Raw genomic sequence first — 24,316 nt, 5'->3', positions numbered from 1 at the left:
ATCTCTACAGCCAACCAGGTCTTAAAGATACAGACAATGTGAGTGGAGGGAGCATTAAGCACAGGTTAAAGAGATGTGTATTGTCTCCAGACAGGACAGCCAATGAGATTCTGCAAGTCCAGGAGGCAAGCTGTGGGGGTTACTGATAGTGTGCCATAAACCCAACATCCTGGTTTAGGCCGTCCTCATGTGTGCGGAACTTGGCTATCAGTTTCTGCTCAGCGACTCTGCGCTGTCGTGTGTCGTGAAGGCCGCCTTGGAGAACGCTTACCCGAAGATCAGAGGCTAAATGCCCGTGACCGCTGAAGTGCTCCCCCACAGGAAGAGAACAGTCTTGCCTGGTGATTGTCGAGCGGTGTTCATTCATCCGTTGTCGTAGCGTCTGCATGGTTTCCCCAATGTAGCATGCCTCGGGACATCCTTTCCTGCAGCGTATCAGGGAGACAACGTTGGCCGAGTTGCAAGAGTATGTACCGTGTACCTGGTAGATGGTGTTCTCACGTGAGATGATGGCATCCGTGTCGATGATCCGGCACGTCTTGCAGAGGTTGCTGTGGCAGGGTTGTGTGGTGTCGTGGCACCATCTACCAGGTACACGGTACCTACTCGGCCAACACTGTCTACCTGATACGCTGCAGGAAAGGATGTCCCGAGGCATGGTACATTGGGGAAACCATGCAGACGCTACGACAACGAATGAATGAACACCGCTCGACAATCACCAGGCAAAACTGTTCTCTTCCTGTGGGGGAGCACTTCAGCGGTCACGGGCATTCAGCCTCGGATCTTCGGGTAAGCGTTCTCCAAGGCGGCCTTCACGACACACGACAGCGCAGAGTCGCTGAGCAGAAACTGATAGCCAAGTTCCGCACACATGAGGACGGCCTAAACCAGGATGTTGGGTTTATGGCACACTATCAGTAACCCCCACAGCTTGCCTCCTGGACTTGCAGAATCTCATTGGCTGTCCTGTCTGGAGACAATACACATCTCTTTAACCTGTGCTTAATGCTCCCTCCACTCACATTGTCTGCATCTTTAAGACCTGGTTGGCTGTAGAGATTCGCATTCTAATCAGTGTTCTGTAATTTGATTTTGTGTCTCTGTATGCCCTGTTTGAGAGCAGATATCCACTCCATCTGACGAAGGGGCAGCGCTCCGAAAGCTAATGGCATTTGCTACCAAATAAACCTGTTGGACTTTAACCTAGTGTTGTTAAAACTCTTACTAAGAATATGTGTACATTCTAGCAACCATAAGCTACATTGTAAGACAGCTGATAATCATAATTGCTGCTAGTGTAATTAGCACACCTTCCAAACCTGTGACCTCTACCACCTAGAAAGACAAGAGCAGCAGGCACATGGGAACATCCCAACCTGGAAGTCATCCATTATCCTGACTTGGATATATATCACTGTTCCTTCACTGTCGTTGGGTCAAAATCCTGGAAATCCCTCCCTAACAGCACTGGGTTTACCTACACCACATGGACTGACTGATGTCCAATAACAATCCTGGAACTCCCTCCCTAACAGCACTGTGGGTGTACCTACACCACATGGACTGCAGCAGTTCAAGAAGGCAGTTCGCCACCACCCTTTCGAGGGCAATTGGGGGTGGGCAATAAATGTTGATCTAGCCAGCGAAACAGATATCCCATGCAAGAACAAAAAAACAATACACTTAGGATTGTTCAGCAGGTGCTGCCCAATCACACTGAAAGTTAGATGTTATGTTCTGCGTTTTGCCAGCACGGGTTAAGTGTGGCCAGTATTCTGCTGATTCTGAACATCTGAAGAAGCGTACTGTTTGATACAATCCGCCAATCATTGGGATGTTCAGGCTACAGACCTGGCATCTCACAGGCATTGAAATTCATACAACACATTACTCATATGTGTGATAGACAGTCCTTTTGGTTTGACAGCAGCATCCTATTAGTGGAAAACACCGCTCATGTTTGTAGCAGCATGAGAGGCCTAAATTTACCTGTTGCTCAAGTATTTGAGGTATTTTACCCTTCCGGGGTAATTTGAGGTAGACTGGGCACTTTTCAGGTCCAAACATGATGTCCTTAGGCCTGTTCATGAGGATGTGTGATATGCAGCAAGCAGTGATCTGATCGGCGTAGCCGTTATTTCAGGATAGCTTTGATGTGCCTTATTTCAGTGTCAAACATGTACAGTGAGCATCCAGCCTTATTTACAATCTTGCAGTGCATGGTGTAGGAATCCCAATGTGTATATTGACCAGTGAAAGTAGGCTTGTGGTAAACAGCAGTAGAGAACCCATTCACGGATTTCTTAACGTTGAGGAACAGGAGCTTGTTACACTACACCAATTTAAAGATGAATTTGAATGTAGGATGGAAGCATTAAGGTTTAGAAGGAAATTTTTGCAGATTCAAATATAGGAAACATATCAACTACCTATTGGAAATATGCAAGGGAGTAGGAGCTATAGGGTAATTCTATCAAAAACTTGTTTCTTATGGAAACCAACAAAAATGTTGGTGCGATCTGGGCCCAGAACCCATAGCCATCTATTTGGGCAGACATGGTTGTTCAAGCTAAATTCAACTGTGCGAGTTATTAAGTTCATAAGTTCAATTAATACAGATTCCGAGAATATCTAGATTGTCATGATATTGTGATGTGACGCAAATGTCCGTGGCTTCGTAGAGTGGCATATTGGTGAATACGGTTGCAAAGTCAAACGTGTACATGGCAGAGTGTTCCTGTTGATAGGCAGGTTGCATATAGTCTTTGCAAGAGGTGACATTTGATTATCAGTCAGTCTCGCAATGTGGCTTACCTACACTTGCAAGAAGATGCACACATTCACGAGCAGGGACCTGACCTGTGCAGGCTAAAGGAACATGTCCAGGCATTCTGTATGTTTGAACATGAGTAGTTCCCTCGGGTATTCTCTATGGCAACAACTTGTCCAATTCGGGTCAATTTGCCAACCAATCATCCCCTTTTCTCATGCAGTATAAATTGTAGCTCTCTTTAAAATTTGGCATTCTTGCGTCTGTCCTGATAAGTGCAAGATGAAAAGCTTTGACAGCATGTCTCTTTTTTTCAATGATGCTCGTGCCAGTTAGTTTGCTACTTGGGGCCATATTGCGGGGACCGCCAGGATGTTACCAGCTGCAGACGGCTCCAGGCTGTGGGCAAAGCCTGCTAGGTCCCTGGAGACAGCTTCCCAGCATCAGGCCAGGGGGCCAGCAGAGCGTTCTCTATTTATTCCAACCCAATCCCCACTGCCACTTCAGTTACAGAACCACAGGCCGTCCTGTCGAGTCAGGGGATTCTCCCTCCACAGATAATTTAAACTTTCCTTCATCTTTAGGCACCGCACTCTACCCTGCCTCCAGCAACACCCAGCAGTGGCACTGCCAGCTGGACAGCTTTGTGGCTCAGTAAAATGCACATTCTGCCATTAATGACGGCACTCCTCAATTGACCACTTTTGGTAAGATGCACAGGTGGGTGCGGCTGAGCATCGCCAGTGGGGCAGGGAGCCCCAGAAAATCTTTAAAGATGCTGAGATTCTGCCCTTTTGTGCGGGGCGGGACAGTGGCTCCAGCCTCCCACCTGGTTCCTGCTGCATTGCCAGCTCCCAGAATTCTCACCACTGGTCAGCTGGGCCAAGTGCCTGTTCTTTGCGCAAATCCTGCCCTCACTTCCAGTGTTCCCAAAGAAAGACTTGCATTGCTGTAGCCCCTTTCAGGGCCTCAGGACATCCCAACAAGGCTTGCAGCCACTGCAGCACTTTGGAAGTGTGGTCACTATTGTAGGAAATTTGTGTACGGCAAAACCCCAGAACAGTGAAATAATGCCCAGCTCATCAGTGTTGGGTAAAATACGTATCTCAAATCCTGAAAGCACTCAAAAGTCAGTCAGCATTTGTGGCGAGAGAAACAGTTAAAGGTTCATTGTAACTTGTTGAGGTTGTGCAATAAATCACTAATGACCAGGACACTGGAAGAACTCCCCTGCTCGTTAAATAGTGGTCATTAAATCATTTACATTCATCTGATGGGGGAAATGTGGCCTCAGTTTAACATCTTATCTGAGGGACAGTGCAGCGCTCCCTCACTACTGCACTGTAGCAGTATTATGTGCGCAAGGCTTGGGTGGTCACAAAAGTTCCCAGAACATTTTTCAGGGAGCAGGGTAGTTCTCCTGGTGTCATTCTTGGAAATGTTAATGGTAATCCTTTTACCTTGCTGATCGCTAACTCTAAAACCATAGCCTGGATTCTCCTGCACTGCCCAAGGTGTAGTCAGGCTCATCAATCATTCCCACATTCAATAAGCCACATCTCTCCCCATCTCCTCAGACTCTGCTTCCATGGGAACTGGGCAGCGTGATAAGACTAAATTCATTCTTAGAGTTCCGACATCAAAACTGGTTAGCACAGACTGGGCAGAACCAAATCAAGAGTGAATACAGAGGCAGTGAGCTTGGTATTTGAACAACAAAGAACAAAGAAAATTACAGCACAGGAACAGGCCCTTCGGCCCCCCAAGCCTGCACCGACCATGCTGCCCGTCTGAACTAAAACCCCTTACGCTTCCGGGGACCATATCCCTCTATTCCCATCCTATTCACGTATTTGTCAAGGCACCCCTTAAAAGTCACTACCGTATCCGCTTCCACTACCTCCCCCGGCAACGAGTTCCAGGCACCCACCGCCCTCTGTGTAAAAAAACTGCCTCGTACATCTCCTTTAAACCTTGCCCCTCGCACCTTAAACCTGTGCCCCCACGTAATTGACTCTTCCACCCTGGGAAAAAGCTTCTGACTATCCACTCTGTCCATGCCCCTCATAATCTTGTAAACTTCTATCAGGTCTCCCCTCAACCTCCATCGTTCCAGTGAGAACAAACCAAGTTTCTCCAACCTCTCTTCATAGCTAATGCCCTCCATACCAGGCAACATTCTGGTAAATCTTTTCTGTACCCTCTCCAAAGCCTCCACATCTTTCTGGTAGTGTGGCGACCAGAATTGAACTCTATATTCCACGTGCGGCCTAACTAAGGTTCTATAAAGCTGCAACATGACTTGCCAATTTTTAAACTCAATGCCCCGGCCGATGAAGGCAAGCATGCCATATGCCTTTTTGACTACCTTCTCCACCTGCATTGCCACTTTCAATGACCTGTGTACCTGTACACCCAGATCCCTTTGCCTATCAATACTCTTCAGGGTTCTGCCATTTACTGTATATTTCCTATCCTTATTAGACCTTCCAAAACGCATTACCTCACATTTGTCCGGATTAAACTCCCATTTGCCATCTCTCCACCCAAGTCTCCAACTGATCTATATCCTGCTGTATCCTCTGACGGTCCTCATTGCTATCCGCAAATCCACCAAATTATGTGTCGTCCGCAAACTTACTAATCAAACCAGTTACATTTTCCTCCAAATCATATATACGTATATATACAGCAAAGGTCCCAGCCCTGATCCCTGAGGAATGCCACTTGTCACAGCCCTCCATTCAGAAATGCACCCTTCCACTGCTACCCTCTGTCTTCTTTGACCGAGCCAGTTTTGTATCCACCTTGCCAGCTCACCTCTGATCCCATGCGACTTCACCTTTGGGGGATATCTGACAGGACCCATCCATCAATATTTATAAACCACTCTAGACTTTGATCAAAAAATATTCAAAGAACAGCACTGCATGAAATAATTCAGCCCCCAGTTCTTATTTAACCCTGATTGCCCAGATCCTGTCATATTTATCCTTCACGATTATTTATCCCATTTCGACTGAAATGATGTTTTTTTTCCACCTCAATCACCACATGAAGCACCGCACTGTCTCTTAGCTCTTATTCACGAACCTTTTATGTTTTTTTATCGAGTGAGGACCCTAATTCATTCACTTTGTCCACCAATGGATACAATCTATCACTGTTTACCCACAATGAAGTCCCCTGGTTTCACTCTTCACTCCCTCATTGCTGCTGCTTCTGAGAAAAATGCTGGTTCCACGCCCATCTTCTGCTCCTTGCTCATCCAGCCCTTTCTTTCTCTCTCCCCGCTCTCTCCCCCCCCCCCCCCCCCCCCCCCCCCCATCCACCCAAGCTAAAATGCCTCAAGTTCCTACTCTCTTTTCTCCACCCCATGTTTCACCACCCCCACCCCGAGACCCAACACCAAGATTCTAGTTTCTCCCTCTCCCCAAGCTCCAGTCACATTCTCATTCCCTGTCTGACCACTGTTCCTCCTGACCTCCCCTCCATTTAATTCCTTGCAAACCTCTCATTCCTTTTGTCCCTCTCCCCCACATTAAGCCTCAACAGTTTGTAATGAAGCTGATTGATGAGAAATCTTTGAACCTAAGATTGCTTGCCCCTGACTAACTGGAAATGTCTCCTAAGCAATATATCTTAAGGAGCACTGTGTAGCATTGTGTTTCTTTTTCATTTATAGATTTAAATTTCAAACTGGATGAAAAGACAGCCCATAGTTGCTTGGACCTTTTCAAAAAAGAGACGGGAGTCATCTACCGCATGATTGGTATTGACCCAAGTAAAGTGCCAAAAAATCCTGAGCGTTTCAGAGAGTGGGCTGTGGTCTTGGCCGATGTGACTCTTTCAACTGGGAGGCATTACTGGGAGGTCACAGTGAAGCGGTCACGGGAGTTTCGAATCGGCGTGGCAGAGGCAAGCATGTCACGAGAAGAATGCATTGGTGCCAATGACTGTTCCTGGGCGTATGCTTATCTCCAGCGGAAGTGGTACTCCATGACGTCCAATGAGATGGTGCCAGTTGACTTCTTTGGGAAGCCTGATCGAGTAGGCTTTCTCCTGGACTGTGACACCAGGAAGCTCAGTTTAATAGACATTGAGAAAGCGGCTGTTGTGAGCACAATAACAGCGGAGTTCAACATGCCGCTAGTTCCAGCCTTTGCGCTATGGAATGGAGAGCTCTTAACACATTCAGGCCTGAACGTTCTGCAGGGCATTTGATTCTCTCCAGTTAAGATCCCTACTGTCCAGACTTCATTCGGTTCACTATTTGTCGGTCACTTTTGAGAAGTTCGTTCTTTCAACATAGACACAGGCTTTGACGTTATCCTTTCATCCTCTCGTAAGCATTATTTGAACCTGTGGTCGTGTCCAGTCCAGCTGTGAGCAACATGCGATTGCTATCATTGTGATTCATGTAATCTGCTGAAGTTACACAAGTACCCTTTCCTGTCCTTAAAATATGGAAGAGAATTTTGCAAGAAAGCGAATGTTGACGGTGAGGCCACTTCAATTTCTTGCTGGTCTTGTGAAACTATCTTCACATTGGGTAATTGCATCATCAGCTCTCAAAATGCCAAACAGTAACTCCTGTTACTGCAACTTGAGATTTTTTTCCTTTTTTTTGTCGAGACCCCCGTATCTAGACCAAGCAGATCAATGGAACAGTGGAGGGGGCTGGAGTTAGAGTAATGAGTATTCGATCTGTATTCTAAAATTTTAATAAAATATGAATGCAGTAACAACTTGAGCAGCTTCACTGTTCTAAAACATCACAAGACAGGACCATCGTCCAAGGATGTATCAGGCAGATAAGCAAAGATCTTGTTAAAGCGCGAGGTTTGGAGAAGGTTCTTCAAGGAAGAGAGAGCGAGGTGAAATTTTGGAGACAGAAGTTCAGACTGTAGCCCAGTTGGTACACCAGAGATAACAGTTGAGGAAAGGGAAGAAAAGCCACAGTAAGGACAGAATCCCCGAAAGTGCAGAAGGAGGCCGTTTCAGTCTGAAAAGATGTTTCGAAAGAACATCTTTATCCAGGCCCAGCACTCCGCCCTATCCTCCTAACCCCACATATTTAGCATGGCTAATCCACCTAACCTGCACATCTTTGGACACAAAAGGGACAATTCAGCATGGCCAATCCACCTAAACTGTATATCTTTGGACACTAAGGGACAATTTAGCATGGCCAATCCACCTAACCTACACATCTTTGGACACTAAGGGACAATTCAGCATTGCCAATCCACCTAAACTGTACATCTTTGGACACGAATGGACAATTTAGTATGGCCAATCCACCTAACCTACACATTTTTGGACAGAAAGGGACAACTTAGCGCAGGGAAATCACCTAACCTACATATCTTTGGACACTGAGGGACAATTTAGCATGGCCAATCCACCAAGCCTACACATTTTTGAACAGGAAGGGACAATTTAGCATGGCTAATCCACCCAACCTGCATATCTTTGGACACTAAGGGACAATTTAGCATGGCCAAACCATCTAACCTACACATTTGTGGATGCTAAGGGGCAATTTAGCATGGCCATTCCACCTAACCTACAGATCTTTCGACAGTAAGGGACAATTTAGCATGGCTAATCCACCTAACCTGCAGATCTTTAGATGCGGAGGGGCACGTTAGCATGGCCAAACTACCTAACCTACACATGTTTGGACACTAAGGGAAAATTTAGCATGGCCAATCCACCTGACCTACACATCTTTGGACACGAAGGGGCAATTTAGCTTGGCCAATCCATCTAACCTGCACATGTTTGGATACTGAGGGACAATTTAGCATGGCTAATCCACCTAAACTGTACATCTTTGGACAGTAAGGGACAATTTAGCAAGCCAAACTACCTAACCTTCACATATTTGGACACTAACAGACAATTTGACATGGCCAATCCACCTGACCTCCACATCTTTGGACACTAAGGGGCAATGTACTGTGGCCAATCCATCTGACATACATCTTTGGATACTATGGGGCAATTTATCATAGCCAATCCACCTAAACTATCTTGGGCCACTAAGGGGCAATTTAGCATTGCCAATCCACCTAAACTATATCTTGGGCCACTAAGGGGCAATTTAGCATGGTCAATCCACCTAACCTGCACATCTTTGGACAGTAAGGAGTCTAACAACACCAGGTTAAAGTCCAACAGGTTTATTTGGTAGCAAACGCCACTAGCTTTCGGAGCTATTTATGTTCAAAGGAAGGCTGTAATGAGGAAGTGAGCAACTGTGGAGGCCGGAACGCAGGAGGCTGATGCCCACTGCTGCAGGAATGCTGCACTGTTGAAGCTGCACTCCTTCGAATGAAACCTTAAACCAAGGCGCAGTCTAGTGAATGTGTCAGATCCGCTGGGAATATTTCAAAGGAGGCCGTGTTACTAATACTTGGTGTCCTCGACACAATCAAAGCTTCATTTTAAGTCAACAACAAAGGTTGTTCATTTCTCATCCTGTTGTCTTTTTAATATCAATTTAGCACAAAAATGCTTGATTAAGTACACATGAAGATATGGAACAGGAGCAGGTGAAGGACATTCGGCCCCTTCAACCTGTTCTGTAATTCGTTATCACCATGACTAATCTGACCGTGGTCTCTGTTCTACATTTCTGCCAGTACCTGTGACCTTTCACTTATAACTGAAAATGATCATAAAATCCCTACAGTGCAGAAAGAGGCCATTCGGCCCATCGAGTCTACACCGACCACAATCCCACCCAGGCCCTATCTCCATAACCCCATGCATTTACTCCAGCAAGTCCCCCTGACACTAAGGGGAAATTTAGCATTGCCAATTCACCTAACCTGCACCTCTTTGAACTGTGGGAGGAAACCGGAGCACCTGGAGGAAACCCACGCAGACATGGGGAGAGCGTGCAGACTCCGCACAGACAGTGACCCAAGCCGGGGATAGAACCTGAGTCCATGGCACTGTGAGGCAGCAGTGCCAGCCACCGTGTCGCCCAAACTCAAAGATCACTACAGTCCATGACTGGCGCGAGCTTCTTGAATATTTCATACACCCAAACAGCATGTACACTGTCAACAACAAACACACAAAATGCTGAAAAATCTCAGCATGTCTGACAGCAACTGTGGAGAGAGAGTACAACCAATGTTTCGAGGATGGATGACCCTTCAGATAATAGCTACATTGAATATGCTATCTAATACATTGCGACAGGATCTATATGTTGTGCGCCAGCATTATGCAGAATAAAGTCACAGTTTAACGTTGTATTTGGCTTGCTAACAGTACTGAGGTTAATACTTCAGAAGTGTAGTCACTGATGTAAGGTAGGTGTCGGTGCAGTTCATTTTCACACAACTATCTTCTCCCCAATTCAGCAATTTCTCTATTTCTGCCTTCACCTTGCATTCTAATGGCAGCCATCCTTCATTTCACCCATCCTCTGGAAGACATCTTTTGTTCCTTTACTTCTTCACTTTCATCTTAGAATGTGAAATTTATTTGACATTTAACCTCTCGAGTCCTTGGCCCAATCTCCGACTTCCCTTTTGTGCTGCGCACTAAACTCTTCACTATTTAAGTGTTCAGGGCCGACCAGTTATCTAATTTCGGCCATTTCTGACAAAAGTCATGGACCTGGAATATTAACTCCGCTTCCGCCTTCAGAGCTCTGAAGAAGAGGCGTGTCTACTCAAAAGGTTAACTCTGTGTATCTGTCCACACATGTTGCCAGACCTGTTGGGTTTTCCAGCGTAAAAGCAAATTACTGCAGATGCTGGAACCTGAAACCAAAAGAGAAAATGCTGGAAAATCTCAGCAGGTCTGGCAGCATCTGTAAGGAGACAAAAGAGCTGACGTTGAGTCCAGATGATCCTTTTTGTCCAGCTGGTGAAGCAATCAATCAGGACTACTTGCATGCGAAACAGCATAAACCTAAAATAGACAGAGCCAAGCGATCCCCAACTAATGGATCAGATCTAAGCTCTGCAGCCCTGCCACATCAAGTCGTGAATAGTGGTGGACAATTAAACTCACAAATATCGCCATCCTCAGTGATGGAGGAGCTCAGCACAAAGACCAGAGTGAAGCTTTCTAAGCAATCTTCAGCCAGACGTGCCGAGTGGATGATCCATCTCGGCCTCCTCCAGTGTTCCCCAGCATCTCAGATGCCAGTCTCCAGCCAATTCGATTCAATCCACATGATATCAAGAAACGGTTGGGGGCACTGGATACTGCAAAGGCAGTGGGCCTGATAACATGCCGGCAATAGCACTGAGGACTTGTGCTCCAGAACTTGTCGCTCCCCTAGCCAAGCTCTTCCAGTACAGTTACAACACAGGCATCTGCCTGGCAAGGTGGAAAATTGCCCAGATATGCACTGTACACAAAAGGCAGGCCAAATCTAACCCAGCCAATTACAGCCCAATCAGTCTACTCTCGATCATCAGTAAAGTGATGGAAGGGGTCATCGACAGCGCTATCAAGCAGCACCTGCTCAGTGACGCCCAGTTTGGGTTCCGCCAGGGTTACTCAGCTGCTGATCTCATTACAGCCTTGGTTCAAACATGGACAAAAGTGCTGAATTCGAGGTGAGGTGGGAGTGACAGCCCTTAACATCAAGGCTCCATTCAACCAACTGTGGCGTTAAGTAGTTCGAGCAAAACTGGAGTCAATGGGCATCAGTGGGCAAAACGCCACTGGATGGAGTCATACCTGACACATCGGAATATGTTGTGGTCAGTCATCTCAGCTCCAGGATATATCTGCGTGAGTCCTTCAGGATACTGTCTAGGTCCAGTGAGTTTTTAGGTGTCCATGTGGGAGATCTTGGGTACCAGTAACCTTAGGCACTCTTAGTTGACTTGGGTACAGACAGTGCTAGACACCATAATCGATATTAGGCTTTTAATTACTTGTGCAAAAGGAGAAACAAGCTCACATCCTTCCTGTAAGTGTTTGTGAAGTTACACACAAACAACTTGGCAATTATAGTCAATTACAACAAATCAGAAACAAGCAATTTTTAAAATCCTTTATTTGCATACATATTCACCAATTATATCCTGGCTTTTTGTCCTTGCTTATTCAATTAAATACTGTCTCCTACTAATCCTTCATTTGCATAGCATGTCCCCACATCTTGCCTTTGGTATTTGTTATGGAAAACTCTGATCTTGCTCATCCTTTGGCGAAGGGCCAAAAACAGAATGTTGTGGGGCCTACGCAGATGAAGATTAGCCTGTTCATGCTGAAATAGCAGACACTGACCCCATTCGAAGTTCTGTAAGCTGATAAACATTTTCCATTACTGTACAGAGAAAACATGAAACTTTAATTTGAACAACTTAACTCCCACAATATGAAACTTTAATTTGAACAATTTAACTCCCACAATATGAAACTTTAATTTGAACAACTTAACTCCCACAATATGAAACTTTAATTTGAACAACTTAACTCCCACAATATGAAACTTTAATTTGAACAACTTAACTCCCACAATATGAAACTTTAATTTGAACAATGGAACCCGGGCCCCTGGCGCTGCGAGGCAGCAGTGCCAGTCACTGTGTTGCCGTGCTGACCCTTACTCATCTTAAAAGAAAAAACATGTGTCAGCAACTCCCCAAAAAGCTTCATGTACAATAAGTTACTTTGAAGTACAGCGATCGTTGTTCCGGCAAAATGAACTCCATTGGCTTCAGTGTTGAAAGCTCTGCCTAAGGTTGCTGTGTTCGGAATGAGCACACAGGGGATGTTAGGTGGTTACTCTCACAATCTGACAACTCATTGATCATTCTCACTGTATACACTCTCGGGCTGAGATATTTACTCCAGGTCTATAAGTAACATGTGGAAACAAAATTTAAAATGTCAGTTTATCCACTCGCCCTGTGTAAACGTTCTGACAGCAGCTGGTGAAGTTTCAGCAATAACACAGGGCGATCCGTAGAGCTTCTCGTGAGAAAAGACAGAAAGTTGTGTGTTTCAGATCTTCCCTTGTGCAGAGAGAGGCGCTGTTGCCTTGCGTTGGCCTCCACTGCAGTCACCTTATCCAGCACGCACCTACAACCCCATCCAGAGAATCACTGGAACAGGAGGAGGCCATTCAGCCCCTTCAGCCTGAACCACTGCTATTCAATATGATCATGGCCGATCTTTAGCCTCATTCCATTCACCAACCTTTGTCGCATATCCTTTGTTTTTTTATAAATTTATTTATTATTGTCACAAGTAGGCTTACATTAACACAGCAATGAAGTTACTGTGAAAATTCCTGAGATGCCACACTGGTGCCTGTTCGGGTACACTGAGGGAGAATTTAGCATGGCCAATGTACTTAACCAGCACGTCTTTTGGAGCGTGGGAGGAAACCCACGCAGACACGGGGAGAATGTGCAAACTCCACACAGACAGTGACCCAAGCCGGGAATCGAACCCTGATCCCTGGCGTTGTGAGGCATCAGTGCTAACCACTGTGCCACAGTGCCGCCCTATGAATGACAAAAATTCATTGCTCTTAAAGTTTACAACTGACCCAGCGTCGATTGCCATTTCTGGAAGAGATTTCTAAAATTCTCCCATCCCTTTGTGTGAAGAAATGGTTCCTAATTCAGCAGCACGGTGGCACAGTGGTTAGCACAGCTGCCTCACAGCGCCAGGGACCCGGGTTTGATTCCCGGCTTGGGTGACTGTCTGTGTGCGGAGTTTGCACGTTCTCCCCGTGTCTTCGTGGGTTTCCTCCGGGTGCTCCGGTTTCCTCCCACACATAAGAACATAAGAACATAAGAAATAGGAGCAGGAGTAGGCCATCTAGCCCCTCGAGCCTGCCCCGCCATTCAATAAGATCATGGCTGATCTGACGTGGATCAGTACCACTTACCCGCCTGATCCCCATAACCCTTAATTCCCTTACCGATCAGGAATCCATCCATCCGCGCTTTAAACATATTCAGCGAGGTAGCCTCCACCACCTCAGTGGGCAGAGAATTCCAGAGATTCACCACCCTCTGGGAGAAGAAGTTCCTCCTCAACTCTGTCTTAAACCGACCCCCCTTTATTTTGAGGCTGTATCCTCTAGTTTTAACTTCCTTACTAAGTGGAAAGAATCTCTCCGCCTCCACCCTATCCAGCCCCCGCATTATCTTATAAGTCTCCATAAGATCCCCCCTCATCCTTCTAAACTCCAACGAGTACAAACCCAATCTCCTCAGCCTCTCCTCATAATCCAAACCCCTCATCTCCGGTATCAACCTGGTGAACCTTCTCTGCACTCCCTCCAATGCCAATATATCCTTCCTCATATAAGGGGACCAATACTGCACACAGTATTCCAGCTGCGGCCTCACCAATGCCCTGTACAGGTGCATCAAGACATGCCTGCTTTTATATTCTATCCCCCTCGCGATATAGGCCAACATCCCATTTGCCTTCTTGATCACCTGTTGTACCTGCAGACTGGGCTTTTGCGTCTCATGCACAAGGACCCCCAGGTCCCTTTGCACGGTAGCATGTTTTAATTTGTTTCCATTGAGATAGTAATCCCATTTGTTATTATTTCCTCCAAAGTGTATAACCTCGCATTTCTCAACGTTATACTCCATTTGCCATATCCTCGCCCACTCACTCAGCCTGTCCAAATCTCTCTGCAGATCTTCTCCGTCCTCCACACGATTCACTTTTCCACTTATCTTTGTGTCGTCTGCAAACTTCGTTACCCTACACTCCGTCCCCTCCTCCAGATCATCTATATAAATGGTAAATAGTTGCGGCCCGAGTACCGATCCCTGCGGCACGCCACTAGTTACCTTCCTCCAACCGGAAAAACACCCATTTATTCCGACTCTTTGCTTCCTGTCGGATAGCCAGTCCCCAATCCACTTTAACACACTACCCCCAACTCCGTGTGCCCTAATCTTCTTCAGCAGCCTTTTATGGGGCACCTTATCAAACGCCTTTTGGAAATCCAAAAACACCGCATCCACCGGTTCTCCTCCATCAACCGCCCTCGTCACATCTTCATAAAAATCCAACATGTTCGTCAAGCACGACTTTCCCCTCATGAATCCATGCTGCGTCTGATTGATCGAACCATTTCTATCCAGATGCCCTGCTATCTCCTCTTTAATAATGGATTCCAGCATTTTCCCTACTACAGACGTTAAGCTGACCGGCCTATAGTTACCCGCCTTTTGTCTCCAAAAGATGTGCTGGTTAGGTGGATTGGCCATGCTAAATTGCCTCTTCGTGCCCCATGATAAGAGGAAAAATGTTTCTATGGGATAGGAATGGTGGTGTCCAATGTTATATATAAATAGAATTAGTATAAAATGTGAAACTCTAGATTCACGAACTATGGATCTAATAATATAATGAAGTTAAGGTTCTTTTTAAAAAATGAAGCCATCTTTTCATGATGATGGGAATACCAATAGGAATCGTGTATAGAAAGATACAAAATTAGGCGATGAGAGCTGAAGATTTTCAAAACACAGAATCAGAGAAAACAAATACACAAGAAAAGCAACACACATCTTAAGTCAAAAATTGTTATGCATTGCAGGAAGAGCGGACACACTTCCAGAGATTGTCTGAGCAAATTCGGGAGAGGTAGACAACAATGTGATAACTGTGGTAAAATAGGTCATAGCATGTCCAATTGTTGGGCAAAAGGAGGAGGCAGTGAAGGACAGACAACCAGTAAGTTAAATGCAGTTTAAAAAGTTAAAGCGTCTACAGGGACACAAGGAAAAGAATCAGCAACATTCAATATAGCCACAAAGAGATCCGAAAACTGATAAACCCACAATGACTGTTTGTGCCCTGAGAGTTAGAGGATGTGAAAGGTCCCCGAATGTATGTGGAAACGGTATTAGGAGGACAAAAATGTAACATATTGATTGATACAGGAGCCACCATTTCATTAACTAATTTACATTTACTGGCAACAGATCAAATGGTACAGTTACATGGAGTGACAGGTGGAATCAAAACTGCTACATTGAGTACTCCTACAAGGTTAGAAATAGAAGGGAAAGAAGAACAGGTTCAAATGTGGATATGTCAAAACAGAGAAAGAAACATTCTGGGGATAGATTTATTAGAACAGCGAGGGGAAAAATTGATGTTGGAGCAGGAGATGTTAGATGGCACAATGCATTCAAGCAGAATAGATGGGGGACAAAAGAAAAGTTGTAGCATTCCTAGGATAGCAGCATTTAAAACAGATTGTGAAAAGGACCAGTTTGGGAAAAACTAGCTGCACAACATCCTCGAATTTGGGCTATAAATAAACATGATTCCGGAGTTCTAAATGTCGCACCAGTGGAGATTCAAAGAGAAGTTCATCCTCCTCACAAGCAATAATCCTTTGAAATCAGAGGCTGTGGAAGCTTTCAGATCTATCATCAGAATTAGAGAAACAAGGTGTAGTGACAAAAATATCATCTCCTACCAATTCCCCTATATGGCCAGTTAATGAAAGAGATGGAAGTTACAGATTAACCATAGATTACACATCTTTAAACAAATATACCACACGAGCACATTCCGAAGTAGCAAGCCCAGCTAGCATCCTGAACACAATTGGGATAGATCAGATGATCTTCACTGTTCAAACGTTGCTAATGGATTCTGGTCTATTCCAATCGCAGAAAAACATCAGTACAAAGTTGCCTTCACAATAGGAAATCAACAATACACATGGACTCATTTGCCACAAGGATTCCATTATACACCAGCCATCTTTCATAAACACATGGCACATATAATTGAACCTATCAAATGATTAGGTACAGTCATCTTACAATACATAGATGATGTTTCAGGGGGGTTTAAACTAATTTGTCAGGGGAGTGGGAAAAGGAGTTGTAGTCCAGAAGTCAGTGAGGATGGTGAGGTATTGGGGAAGGTATCAGGGTCAAGGGTGGTTACCGGTAGACAGGAAGGTGGGTTGAAGTGTGTCTACTTCAATGCAAGGAGCATCCGGAACAAGGTAGATGAACTTGGGGCGTGGATTGGTACTTGGGACTACGATGTTGTGGCCATTACGGAGACGTGGGTAGAACAAGGACAGGAATGGTTGTTGGATGTTCCGGGGTATAGATGTTTCACTAAGTGTGGGGAAACTGGTAAAAGAGGTGGAGGAGTGGCATTGTTAATCAAGGATAGTTTAACGGCTGCGGAAAGGCTCTTCGAGGGGGATCTGCACACTGAGGTAATATGGGCTGAGGTTAGAAATAGGAAAGGAGCGGTTACATTGTTAGGAGTTTACTATAGGCCCCCAAATAGTAATAGAGATGTGGAGGAAGAAATTGCTAAGCAGATTATGGATATGTGTGGGGGTCACAGGGTAGTTGTCATGGGGGACTTTAACTTTCCAAATATTGATTGGAACCTTTGTAGGTCAAATAGTTCAGATGGGGCAGTGTGTGCAGGAGGGTTTCCTGACACAATATGTGGATAGTCCGACAAGAGGTGAGGCCACATTGGATTTGGTACTGGGAAATGAACCGGGCCAAGTGTTAGATTTGGTTGTGGGAGAGCACTTTGGAGATAGTGACCACAATTCGGTGTCTTTTGTTATTGCAATGGAGAGGGATCGGGTCGTACGGCAGGGCAAGGTTTACAATTGGGGGAGAGGTAATTACGATGCGATTAGGCAAGAATTAGGGGGCATAAGTTGGGAACAGAAACTGTCAGAGAAAGGAACTGATGAAAAGTGGAACTTTTTCAAGGAATAAATACTGGATGTCCTTGATAGGTATGTCCCTGTCAGGCAGGGAGGAAATGGCCGAGTGAGGGAACCATGGTTCACGAAAGAGGTGAAATGTCTTGTGAAAAGGAAGAGGGAAGCTTATGTAGGGATGAGGAAACAAGGTTCAGATGGCTCGATTGAGGGTTACAAGTTAGCAAGGAATGAGCTGAAAAAGGGGCTTAGGAGAGCTAGGAGGGGACACGAGAAGTCCTTGGCGGGTCAGATCAAGGAAAACCCCAAGGCTTTTTACTCTTAAGTGAGGAATAAAAGAATGACCAGGGTGAGGTTAGGGCCGGTCAAGGACAGTAGTGGGAACTTGTGTATGGAGTCAGTAGAGATAGGCGAGGTGATGAATGAATACTTTTCTTCAGTGTTCACCAAGGAGAGGGGCCATGTTTTTGAGGAAGAGAAGGTGTTACAGGCTAACAGGCTGGAGGAAAAAGATGTTCGGAGGGAGGATGTCCTGGCAGTTTTGAATAAACTGAAGGTCGATAAGTCCCCTGGGCCTGATGAAATGTATCCTAGGATTCTTTGGGAGGCAAGGGATGAGATTGCAGAGCCTTTGGCTTTGATCTTTGGGTCCTCGCTGTCCACGGGGATGGTGCCAGAGGACTGGAGAATGGCGAATGTTGTTCCTCTGTTTAAGAAAGGGAATAGAAATGACCCTGGTAATTATAGACCGGTTAGTCTTACTTCGGTGGTTGGTAAATTGATGGAAAAGGTCCTTAGAGATGGGATTTACGACCATTTAGAAAGATGCGGATTAATCCGGGATAGTCAGCACGGATTCGTGAAGGGCAAGTCGTGCCTCACAAATTTGATAGAATTTTTTGAGGAGGTAACTAAGTATGTTGATGAAGGTAGGGCAGTTGATGTCATATACATGGATTTTAGTAAGGCGTTTGATAAGGTCCCCCATGGTCGGCTTATGATGAAAGTGAGGAGGTGTGGGATAGAGGGAAAGTTGGCCGATTGGATAGGTAACTGGCTGTCTGATCGAAGACAGAGGGTGGTGGTCGATGGAAAATTTTCGGATTGGAGGCAGGTTGCTTGCGGAGTGCCGCAGGGATCAGTGCTTGGTCCTCTGCTCTTTGTGATTTTTATTAATGACTTAGAGGAGGGGGCTGAAGGGTGGATCAGTAAATTTGCTGATGACACCAAGATTGGTGGAGTAGTGGATGAGGTGGAGGGCTGTTGTAGGCTGCAAAGAGACATAGATAGGATGCAAGGCTGGGCTGAAAAATGGCAAATGGAGTTTAACCCTGATAAATGTGAGGTGATTCATTTTGGTAGGACTAATTTAAATGTGGATTACAGGGTCAAAAGTAGGGTTCTGAAGACTGTGGAGGAACAGAGAGATCTTGGGGTTCATATCCACAGATCTCTAAAGGTTGCCACTCAAGTGGATAGAGCTGTGAAGAAGGCCTATAGTGTGTTAGTTTTTATTAACAGGGGGTTGGAGTTTAAGAGCCGTGGGGTTATGCTGCAACTGTACAGGACCTTGGTGAGACCAGATTTGGAATATTGTGTGCAGTTCTGGTCACCTCACTATGAGAAGGATGTGGAAGCGCTGGAAAGAGTGCAGAGGAGATTTACCAGGATGCTGCCTGGTTTGGAGGGTAGGTCTTATGAGGAAAGGTTGAGGGAGCTAGGGCTGTTCTCTCTGGAGCGGAGGAGGCTGAGGGGAGACTTAATAGAGGTTTATAAAATGATGAAGGGGATAGATAGAGTGAACGTTCAAAGACTATTTCCTCGGGTGGATGGAGCTATTACAAGGGGGCATAACTATAGGGTTCGTGGTGGGAGATACAGGAAGGATATCAGAGGTAGGTTCTTTACGCAGAGAGTGGTTGGGGTGTGGAATGGACTGCCTGCAGTGATCGTGGAGTCAGACACTTTAGGAACATTTAAGCGGTTATTGGATAGGCACATGGAGCATACCAGGATGATAGGGAGTGGGATAGCTTGATCTTGGTTTCAGATAAAGCTCGGCACAACATCGTGGGCCGAAGGGCCTGTTCTGTGCTGTACTGTTCTATGTTCTCCCTTCACAGACTCTGTGAGGCTTGTTTTCATTCAATGAAGACCATAAGACAGAGGAGCAGAATTAGGCCACTCGGCCCATCGAGTCTGTTCTGCCATTCAATCATGGCTGATATTTTTCTCATCCCCATTCTCCTGCCTTTTCCCTATAACCCTTGACCCCCTTATTAATCAAGAACCTATTTACCTCTGTCTTACAGATACTCAACGACCCGGCCTCCACAGCCTTCTGCGGCAAAGAGTTCCACAGATTCACCACTCTCTGGCTGAAGAAATTCCTTCTCATCTCTGTTTTAAAGGATCGTCCCTTTAGCCTGAGGTTGTGCCCTCTGGTTCTAGTTTTTCCTATTGGTGGAAACATCCTCTCCATGTCCACTCTATCCAGGCTTCGCAGTATCCTGTAAGTTTCCATAAGATCCCCCCCTCATCCTTCTCAACTCCAATGAGTACAGACCCAGAGTCCTCAATCGTTCCTCATACGAGAAGCTCTTCATCCCAATGAAGAATTAAACAAAAATGTGTTCACTTCATGGCAGGGAATCAAACACGGGCCACAGTGCCGAGTCCTGATCACTCGACCCCCAGTGAAGCTGATGTGAGATATTTGCACTTATTTGACCATCATCTGTCTCCATTGTCTCATTTCAGGCCACATTCACTACACTACAGACATGGTCACACTGTCCTTCTACCATCTTATAACCAATAGCAGCAAAATAAGTCTTCTCCCCTTGTGTCCAGATCCTTTCACCTCCTGGGACGGGGCAAATTCCACCTTCACAATGCTCTGTTTCCTTAACTGTTTGTCGCCCAGCCCGGGATCTGGAGGCGAAAACATTGACCACCATCATTCCTTGTGTCAGTTAATCGATCCTGCCTTGCTCTCTATCCCAGAACTTCTCTATTTATCCAGTGATTCCTAACTTTAAAATCAGAAAAATGCTGGGAATACTCAGCGTGTACACTGTCAACTCTCATTATTCTAATCTGCAGAGAAAACAGGCCAACCCCACTGAATATCAAAGAACAAAGAACAAAAAAACAAAGAAAACTACAGCACAGGAACAGGCCCTTCAGCCCTCCAAGTCTGCACCGACCATGCTGCCCGACTTAACTAAAAACCCCCTACCCTTCCGGGGATCATATCCCTCTATTCCCATCCTATTCATGTACTTGTCAAGACGCCCCTTAAAAGTCACGACCGTATCTGCTTCCACTACTTCCCCCGACAACGAGTTCCAGGCACCCACCACCCTCTGTGTAAAAAATCTGCCTCGTACATCTTTAAACCTTGCCCCTCGCACCTTAAACCTGTGCCCCCCGAGTAATTGATGCTTCCACTCTGGGAAAAAGCTTCTGACTATCCACTCTGTCCATACCTCTCATAATCTTTTGGACTTCTATCAGGTCTCCCCCTCAACCTCCGTCGTTCCAGTGAGAACAAACCAAGTTTCTCCAACCTTTCCTCATAGCTAATGCCCTCCATACATATCGCCTCCTGTGACAACCGTCTCATTTTAGGGATCAATCCAGTGAACTTTGTTTGCACCCAGACAGCGAGAGAATAGAGGAAACGAAGAGCAGAGCATCATTATGGCACAGTGCTCAGCATTGCCGCTTGACAGTGCCAGAAAGCCGGGTTCGATTCTAGCGCTGGATGACGGTCTGGATTTTGCATGTTCTCCCTGTGTCTGTTAGTTTTCCCTGGTTTCCTCTCACAAATGTGTAGGTTAGGTAGATTGGCCCTCAATCCCAAAATGTTCAAGAGATTAGCGGGGTAAAAATGTGAGATTCATAGAATCATACAGTGCCAAAGGAGGCCATTCCGCCCATCGAGCCTGCACCGACCACAATCCCACCCAGGCCCTACCCCCATACATTTCCTCTAGCTGACCCTCCTGACACTAATGGTCAATTTAAGCATAGTAAGAAGTCTCACAACACCAGGTTAAAGTCCAACAGGTTTATTTGGTAGCGCAAGCCACAAGCTTTCGGAGCGCTGCTCCTTCATCAGGTGAGTGGGGGTTCTGTTCACAAACAGGGCATATAAAGACACAAACTCAATTTACAAGATAATGGTTGGAATGCAAGTCTTTATAGGTAATCAAGTCTTAAAGGTACAGACAATGTGAGTGGAGAGAGGGTTAAGCACAGGTTAAGAAGATGTGTATTGTCTCCAGACAGGACAGTTAGTGAGATTCTGCAAGTCCAGGCAAGTCGTGGGGGTTACAGATAGTGTGACATGAACCCAAGATCCCGGTTGAGGCCGCCCTCATGTGTGTGGAACTTGGCTATCAGTTTCTGCTCAGCGACTCTGCGTTGTTGTGTGTCGTGAAGGCCGCCTTGGAGAACGCTTACCCGAAGATCAGAGGCTGAATGCCCTTGACTGCTTTGAAGCATGGCCAATCCACCTAACCCGCACATCTTTGGACTGTAGGAGGAAACCGAAGCACCCGGAGGAAACCCATGCAGACACGGGGAGAACATGCAAACTCCACACAGTTAGAACTGAAACACTTCAAATGTGAACCATTTGCTCTCAAACTTAAGATTTTGCAGTTATAAAAACACCATTCTAGTGAAAGTCCTCATTCCACTGATCATCGCCGGCTTGCTGTGTATTTTCTGTTATGACGCAATCTGTATTTATAACACAAAGAGTAGATGGTAGATATTCTCTGCAGGTTTGGCAGAATCTGTGGTCAGATAAGATGATGTGGAGATGCCGGCGTTGGACTGGGGTAAGCACAGTAAGAAGTCTCACAACACCAGGTTAAAGTCCAACAGGTTTATTTGGTAGCAAATACCATAAGCTTTCGGAGCAATGCTCCTTCGTCAGATGGAGTGGTCTCTGTTCTCAAACAGGGCACAGACACAGAAATCAAATTACAGAATACTGATTAGAATGCAAATCTCTACAGCCAGCCAGGTCTTAAATGCACAGACAATGTGGGTGGAGGGAGCATTCAACACAGGTTAAAGAGATGTGTATTGTCTCCAGACAGTACAGCTTGTGAAATTGTGCAAGTCCAGGAGTCAAGCTGCGGGGGTTACTGATAATGTGACATAAATCCAACATCCCGGTTTAGACCGTCCTCATGTGTGCGGAACTTGGCTATCAGTTTCTGCTCAGTGACTCTGCGCTGTCGTGTGTCGTGAAGGCCGCCTTGGAGAACGCTTACCTGAAGATCCAAGGCTGAATGCCCGTGAAGATCAACACCAGGTTAAAGTCCAACAGGTTTATTTGGTAGCAAATGACATTTGCTACCAAATAAACCTGTTAGACTTTAACCTGGTGTTGTTAAAACTCTTACTTTGATCATGACCAGAGTTTCTTTAGTGTATGAGTTAGTAGCATTTTCATACCATACACGATCGGCTCCCCGATTCGAAACGGGGTCGAAACATTATTGAAATTTACTGTTATGAAGTTCCCCAGTTCCAGTTCGTTGTTGAATGTGAACTGGACATGCATCAATCAAAATATTAATTTGTTCTTCACCATTTATTTAAAAGATGCACTCAGGAAAATCGCCACTGCTATCTTGTTGCTTTTTTGCTTTCACTGTCTCACTCACGGTGCAGCTGACGTGGGTTCGCTGGATTAACACAGTAAGAAGTTTAACAACACCAGGTTAAAGTCCAACAGGTGATCTGTAGTCCTTTCGGTATCTTGTCTGCTTTCGGCCTTTTGGCTAAGATCAAGTGTGGTGTGGTCGGCAGCCCATGGTCGGCCGCACTTGGTCGAGGTCATTAGGTTACATTGAAGCTTCATATGTTTCATATGAAGCAATTTTTAAAAGCGGCATCTCGGCCTTTTGGCTAAGATGCAAATGAGCCCAAGTCTTGGAGGAGGAACCTCCCCCTTCTCCAATCAGCTTGGCTCATGTAGATCAGGCCCAGGACAGGGTGGTTTGGTCTCCCGCCCTGTCTTGTCAGCCTGGATCTGAAATGTCTCAACTTGTTGAGACTCTGAATTGGATTTGATTTGATTGAATTGGAAAAGTATTTTTAAAAATCTTGTCTGCTTTCTTGCATCTGTTGGACTTTAACCTGGTGTTGTTCAACTTCTTACTGTGTTTACCCCAGTCCAACGCCGGCATCTCCACATCATGACTTAAATGGATTAGCCATGGTAAATGTGTGGGGTTACGGGGATAGGGTGGCCAAAAATGCCTCAGTCAGGCACTCCTGTCTCCCGTTCACTGGAGAATATGTCAGCCATTTATCACTGAGGTACAGAGACATTTCTCCACGAAAAGATTTGTTAATCTTTGGAATTCTGTAGCCGCCTAAATGTCTGTGGATCCTCAATCGATGAGGATAGTGGAGGTTGAGGTGGAGAGATTTTTGGAATCTAAGGGAATGAGGGGTTTTCGGGATAAGCTGGGAATTTGAGTTTGAGGCTCTGGATCTGAAATGATTCAGTAGTGGAGGAGATTCAATGGGGTATGTGATCCAGTCCTATTCCATTGATTCTGTTCCCTGAAATACCAGATCAGGCACAACTGGCTTCTGCTGGTAGCGTTGATGTGTTGTCTCAGGCACTGAATTCAGGGTAATAACATTGGTTGAGGCGTGCGATCAAAGCCCATCACTGCTAAATGTTCAGTTAATTAACTTTAAAAGTCACGAATTACCTTTTGTCGAACATTTTATCACACGAATGTCATGCAGTAGAATGTATAGTTCGGCACTTTGACTGGAGACAATGTAAATGTCAATTGCTCTGGGCAATA

The 24,316-nt window shown here is 45.6% G+C and overlaps 1 protein-coding gene across 2 annotated transcripts in view; it reads left to right on the top strand.

Annotated features, from left to right (window-relative positions):
* LOC144482009 (vitamin D3 receptor-like) overlaps positions 1-10,045 on the top strand; it is a 168,080-nt gene extending 158,035 nt beyond the window's left edge. The window contains exon 2 of one of the 2 annotated variants that reach the window (XM_078201261.1): positions 6,459-10,045. In XM_078201261.1, the coding sequence (XP_078057387.1) occupies positions 6,459-6,997 (539 nt within the window). In that variant the 3' untranslated portion in view covers positions 6,998-10,045. The remainder of the gene's footprint in view (positions 1-6,458) is intronic. The other variant, XM_078201260.1, reaches the window with a different exon arrangement.
* The last annotated feature ends 14,271 nt before the right edge of the window (positions 10,046-24,316 follow it).

This window comes from Mustelus asterias, chromosome X (assembly GCF_964213995.1).
Source record: "Mustelus asterias chromosome X, sMusAst1.hap1.1, whole genome shotgun sequence".
NCBI classification, from domain to species: Eukaryota; Metazoa; Chordata; class Chondrichthyes; order Carcharhiniformes; family Triakidae; genus Mustelus; species Mustelus asterias.
The sequence above is the reverse complement of the archived record's forward strand: the minus strand, read 5'-3'. Positions and strand labels throughout refer to the sequence as shown.